The sequence below is a fragment of the Kogia breviceps genome, chromosome 17 (assembly GCF_026419965.1).
Source record: "Kogia breviceps isolate mKogBre1 chromosome 17, mKogBre1 haplotype 1, whole genome shotgun sequence".
NCBI lineage: Eukaryota > Metazoa > Chordata > Mammalia > Artiodactyla > Physeteridae > Kogia > Kogia breviceps.
The window spans coordinates 3,051,357-3,057,594 of NC_081326.1; the positions used below are offsets into that span (position 1 = coordinate 3,051,357).

A 6,238-nucleotide genomic window follows, 5' to 3' on the forward strand; every position below is an offset into this window, starting at 1 on the left:
GATCAGAAGAGATTAGATACAGGTAACGTGTGGTACAGAAGGGCCTAGTCTTGGAAAGGCACCACGATTCCAGCCTGTAACGAGAAGTAAATGGCTACTTCGTAACTCGCAGGAAGGGTGTTATAAGCAGTAGGGGGAGGGGCGCTAAAATCTGTAGCTCCGGCTCCATCCTGTGGGTCCTGTGCTCTCACCTGAATTCTCAGTGTCTTACCCAAGAAAAATCAGTTGTTAATCTCCAGGAACAAGAGCAAATAATGATGGGGAAAACTGCCTCCCCCCGGTTTTTTTCCCCATGACTTTCTCGACCCTTGTGGCACCTCTCCCTGCAATGAGGTTCCGAGGAGGAACACGAGGATGAAGAAAGTGTACAAGGGTAAATCCGTGCATATACATTTTTTGGACTCACACGTGGATTGTATTTCCTGTACCCTATGTTATTTTTTTAATGGAATTAGTCATATAGATTCATCCAGACAGATAAAATGTATTCTCGAACAGGGATTATTTTTGTTTGGTTTTCCATCTCTATTCTAAGAAAACTCCTATTAGTTCATAAAAACTTTTGCGCTGATAGAAAGTCCTGCTTTGAGATCTCTGAGAAGATATTACTTTGCAGCATAGTTAGAGAAATCACCAAGAAAACATCAAGGAGCCAGGCGCTACGTGATAAATTTGTTCTCTCTACTTCTATAGTTTCCTTATCAGATAACCAGTTGTAATGCAGTCTTGCTTAATTTTCAAGCCCATATTTTTCTTTTTCAGAAAAATAAACTCTTAAAGGAAAAGTACACGATCAGTTAAATGTGTTTAAGATTAGCAATTGCTTCAAAACCACCAATTAAAAATAACACCTCTCTATGATTTCCTTAAGCAGATTACTTTTAAAATTCCTGTCTGAACCTCAGCCACCCAGGAACTAGGACCACTTTCTGGCCGCTGAAGGTGAGGGAGGGCAGCCAATGTCACAGATCCTCACGGAGTTCAAGCTGCACACTTAAAACAAGTGTGCAGAAGTTCTTTGGAGCAATAGCAAAGCCAGAGAAACCGAAGGCCAAGTGTTTTCAAAGTTTGTTTCTTTGTTTTTATGAATGCCACTAACAAGCGGCCTTGATAGATTACTTGTCGCTGTAACATCACACTAGAAGCTGCAGCACTTACCTCCCAGATCCCGGCTGTAAGCCCTAGTTTTTCTTCACCCCTTCACAGTAAACAAAGTCTGTTGTAGAGACTGATATATTGGTTTCTTTGCAAAGTTATCTAATTATGCAGGAATGGCTGTGTTCGTTGCTGGAGAAAACAACGCAATACACAAACAAGTACACGAATACAACAGCTTGGCTTAGAGGTTAAGAGCTCCAAGTCTGAGGGCAGAGACTACTGGAGATGAGTTCCACTTGCCGTGATCTCGGGCAAGGTCCTTAACCTCTCCGTGCCTCAGTTTCCTCTACTGTAAGATATAATAGCCTCTCCCTCATAGGGTTATAAGGATACACTAGTTTGCTGACGTTTGAAGGGATGGTGGCTGTATATAAGAGCAATGTAAGGGCTTGCTTACAAATCCCACTCAAAAGGTTTCTCAGATTGATACAGAAGTTTAACGGTCATTCAGATTTTCACTGCGGTCTAGAGGAACACAGAGGACTCCCCGAGTCATCTGTGAGGGTCACCACCTCAAGCTGGCCCTCCGAGCTACAGTTATTTTCTCCTCAGGAGTTGCTTTCTTTCCTCTAAATCGGCAGGCATTTAGATAAATATCCCTGCTGTCTTTACCACGTTTCAGAAATCCAAACTAAGCCTTGCCTCTTTTACTGAACACATATGAGAAAACTTTGTCACGTTTACTGTACATTTCACGTACAGATTTTCAAGCGTTGGTTCGTCTTTTTGGATAAAGGTTTTCATTTCTTCGCAATGACGTTTGTAATCTTGTCTTAGAAAGTAGGATTTACCTCGGACAGAGCATTTGGAATAGAGTACAACAAGCACGTTGTGTCCTCGGGAAGAGAAAGTATTTTTCAACCTGAAGACGTCCGGAGGTCTCTCGGAAGAAGGCTAGGTCACCCGCCGCTGAAACACCCTCAGCTCCGGGCTTAGTGGATGCTTCGTGCGCGGGTCCGAAGGGCCGGGGCCGAGTGCTTGTGCGCAGCCGCGCGAGGAGCTCCCGGGAAAGTTTTCGAGAAGTCTCCCTTCGCGGGTCGGAGAGGGCGCGGCGCCGGAGCCCGGCTGCAGCCACTTTTCCCGGGGGCAGGTGTAGCCCTGGGCGCGGGGTCGGGGCGGGGGAGGGGAAAGGGCGGGCGTGGGGTTGAGCTGGGACTTGGGACTTGGGCGGCGAGCTGGGCGTGGGCCTGGCGACGCCGGCCCGGCCCGCCCCCGTCGCTCCATTGGCCACGTCTGTGCAGAAAAGGCCCCGCGGCCTAGGGGCGCCCGCAGTGTCACTGGGCCGGCGGGGACGCTGGCTGCGCCGGGGCTGCGGTCTGCCAGGGACGCCGGCGGCGGGGTCGGGCCGGGGGGCGCGGGCGGCCCGCGGGGCATCTCCCTCTCTCGCTCCCCACCCCCTCCCCGCCCCCGGTCGGGGGAGGCGGCGTGTCCGGCGGAGGGGCGCGGGGCGCGGGGCGCGGGGCAGGGCTGGAGCGCCATGAGCAGCCCGGATGCGGGGTACGCCAGTGACGAGCAGAGCCAGCCCCGGAGCGCGCTGCCCGCCGTGATGGCCGGGCTGGGCCCCTGCCCCTGGGCCGAGTCGCTGAGTCCCCTCGGGGACATGAAGATGAAGGGCGAGGCGGCGGCGAGCAGCGGGGCGCCGGCTGGGACGGCGGGCCGAGCCAAGGGCGAGTCTCGCATCCGGCGGCCGATGAACGCCTTCATGGTGTGGGCGAAGGACGAACGCAAGCGCCTGGCGCAGCAGAACCCGGACCTGCACAACGCCGAGCTGAGCAAGATGCTGGGTGAGTCCGAGCCCGGGGCCCAGACAGTGCGAGTCGTGGAGCCGCTTCCTTGAGCCTCACGGGGCGTGGGCCTCGCGCCGGAGGAGGCCGGGGGTGCGCGGCCGCCGCGTCCTTCCCTGGGGCCCTCGGTCCCTTCCCGAGTCTCCGAACGAACGGCTTTGGGCCTCGGCGCCCGGCTTCCCCGGTCCCGCGGCTCCGGGAGGCGGCTTCCCCGCGCGTCGGGGTGGCGGCGAGGGCGCCCTGGCGCGGAGCTGGCTTGGTGGCGCCCGACCCCCCGACTCCTCGCCCGGGCGGGGACGCTCTCGGTTCCTCGGACGACCGCGAGCGGGTGAGCGGGAAGCCGCTTCCAGGGGGCGGCGGGAAGGCACCCGAGGCCTCGCGTCTTCCCCGAGTGCTCGGCCTCCGCAGGCCCAGCGCTCACCTTCACCCGGACCCCTTCCCTTCCCTGCCCGGGCCGCACAATCCGAGGTCGGAGGCGGGGTGGAGGGACCAGCTGGGGCCCGGCAGCGGGGCTCCCACCCTGAGCCCGCGCGCCTCTCCGCCTCCCGCGCTCCCGCAGGCAAGTCGTGGAAGGCGCTGACGCTGGCGGAGAAGCGGCCCTTCGTGGAGGAGGCCGAGCGGCTGCGCGTGCAGCACATGCAGGACCACCCCAACTACAAGTACCGGCCGCGGCGGCGCAAGCAGGTGAAGCGGCTGAAGCGGGTGGAGGGCGGCTTCCTGCACGGCCTCGCCGAGCCGCCGGCGGCCGCGCTGGGCCCCGAGGGCGGCCGCGTGGCCATGGACGGTCTGGGCCTGCCCTTCCCTGAGCAGGGCTTCCCCGCGGGCCCGCCGCTGCTGCCCCCGCACATGGGTGGCCACTACCGCGACTGCCAGGCCCTGGGCGCGCCCCCGCTCGACGGCTACCCGCTGCCCACGCCCGACACGTCCCCGCTGGACGGCGTGGAGCCCGACCCCGCCTTCTTCGCCGCGCCGCTGCCCGGGGACTGTCCGGCCGCCGGGCCCTACAGCTACGCGCAGGCCGCGGACTACGCGGCGCCCCCGGAGCCGCCCGCCGCCGGGCCCCTGCACGCCCGGCTCGGCCCGGAGCCCGCGGGCCCCGCGATGCCGGGCCTCCTGGCGCCCCCCAGCGCCCTGCACATGTACTACGGCGCGATGGGCTCGCCGGCGGCGGCGGGCGGCGGGCGCGGCTTCCAGGTGCCGCCGCAGCCGCCCCCGCCGGGCCCGGGGCAGCCGTCGCCGCCGCCCGAGGCGCTGCCCTGCCGGGACGGCGCGGACCCCGGCCAGCCGGCCGAGCTCCTCGGGGAGGTGGACCGCACGGAATTCGAACAGTACCTGCACTTCGTGTGCAAGCCCGAGATGGGGCTCTCCTACCAGGGACACGACTCCGGCGTGAATCTGGCGGACAGCCACGGGGCCATCTCCTCGGTGGTGTCCGACGCCAGCTCCGCGGTGTATTACTGCAACTACCCCGACGTCTGACGGGTCCCCTCCGACCCAGCCTGTAGGCCAGAAGCACAAACAGTGTTACACACTCTTCCTGGAGGAGCTAAGGAAGTCCTCCGCCTCATGTCGTGTCATGTTGTTTTGAAGTTGCCTTGGCGTATAATTTATGGTAATTTATTTTGTCTGCCACTCGAACACTTGGGGGGAGAAAAATGTGAGGTGGTGTTTGAAGATTGGTTCAGACACTTGGTTTCCCACAGCTGCGTCGTCAAAACCCCATTTCCGAGTTCAAGTTCACCAGTTTTCAGTGGGCCCCGGAACAACTCGCTCCGTTTCCCGAAGCTTTATTGATCTAAGAAATTTTATCCCGGGTGTGTTTTTTCAATCTTAAAAATAAATAAATAAATAAAATCTGGAATCCTACTTTTTCACTCTGCTAGCGCCTCTGTCACAGAAGCCAATTTTTGAGATCGCTGTTAAGCATTTAATAGAATTAGAAATATTTTAATGATGACACTAAATATATAGTCACTGTAAATTTCTCCTTCTCCTGTAATAGTAGACCTGAGTGCCTTGAAGGAGAAGCCCTCAGATGAACATTTGGGGTGTCCCAGGTTGTCTTTGCTAGGGGAGAAAAAACCTCACAGAATGAGCCTACTGTACATTTCAAGTGACCCTAGTGCCTACAAAGTAGTGGTGAATCGTAACACTCGAAATATTTTCAATTTTAGTATATCACTTTCTAAATCAGAGGAGAACATCCAGGTAATTCCGGTTTTCTTGTTGAATCTTGAGATGTGACTAAAGAGGCTTTTGGATTGTCTTTTTCTCTTGTCTGTATTTCACCAAAGAGTCTTTATAAACTCCTCAACACTGAACTCACCAATCATCGCACATCTAAACCTTGGGGGAAGTAGTGTTGCTGGGTTAAAAATAATTTGAAGGAGTCACAGGAACTAATCAAAATAAAATGTGCATTGTGACCTCAACTGTTAATGAAACTTAGCAGCTATCATTTCAATGTGATATTTTGCTATAAACTGCGTACAGGGTCCACTGCAGGTCCTGGCACCAGCAGTTCTTAAGCTTGGGGCGGCGGGGTGGGGGGGGAAATCCAGGGATGATTTGCAGGCAGTGTGCTTTACAAATGCAGCTGTATCTGCAGTCCCAGGGCACCACTATCCTGCCCTTACAGGGAAGAAACTGAGTCACAGCTTGTGAAGCAGGTCAGCCTTGCTCGCTGCTGCAGCGCTAATTGCGTGGCCCTTCCCATCACACTTTGCGGTTGAGACATAAATGGATGGGTACAGACGATCTGTGATGGGCATTTCTTGTGCCGGGTGTTTCACCAGTGCCATCTTGTACCGAATTGGAGCCGGATCGAGCCTGTGAGATTAGGTGCAATCCTCCCCATTTTGCAAGTGAGGCACGGCAGGCACCTCACCTGCCGTGTGCGCGGTGAACGCTTGGTGTTGCAAGTTCTGACAACATATTCGTGCACATTTGTTTTCCTTTGTGCAGGGTGTACCCGTGGGCACTGGGGGAACTTGCATTCTGGTGGTGAGAAACTGTCTCATTCTCCATGCTGATAGATGCTATAGAGAAAAAGGAAGGGGTGGGAAGATGGGTTAAAGCATTTATCTTGAGGGTTATCTGAGGTGACTGTGGTTGGCTGGATTCTCTTGAAGAATATGGCAGGGTGTGTGTTTTTTACAAAGGGTTCTGGGGTGCTAGGAATAAATGTTCGGGAGGAAGGTTTCAGTGAGGAAAGGTAAGTATTTTGTTAGGTGTAACAGAGGTTACCTTAACATTTGAAATGAAAACGTTCACTCCAGGTTCTGGCTATCCTCCAA

The 6,238-nt window shown here is 55.9% G+C and overlaps 1 protein-coding gene across 1 annotated transcript; it reads left to right on the top strand.

Annotated features, from left to right (window-relative positions):
* The first annotated feature begins 2,608 nt into the window (after positions 1-2,608).
* Positions 2,609-4,808, top strand: SOX17 (SRY-box transcription factor 17). The gene is made up of 2 exons (XM_059043539.2): positions 2,609-2,942; positions 3,502-4,808. The coding sequence occupies exons 1-2, from the start codon at positions 2,636-2,638 to the stop codon at positions 4,419-4,421; spliced, it is 1,227 nt and encodes a 408-aa protein (XP_058899522.1). The 5' UTR covers positions 2,609-2,635; the 3' UTR covers positions 4,422-4,808.
* Positions 4,809-6,238: the final 1,430 nt, after the last annotated feature.

What these genes read in the sequence shown, in the direction of transcription:
- SOX17 (XM_059043539.2), top strand. Translation starts at nt 2,636, where the DNA reads ATGAGCAGCCCGGATGCGGGGTACGCCAGTGACGAGCAGAGCCAGCCC. An exon ending in CGAGCTGAGCAAGATGCTGG is followed by an intron (nt 2,943 to 3,501) that starts GTGAGTCCGAGC and finishes GCGCTCCCGCAG; the next exon opens with GCAAGTCGTGGAAGGCGCTG.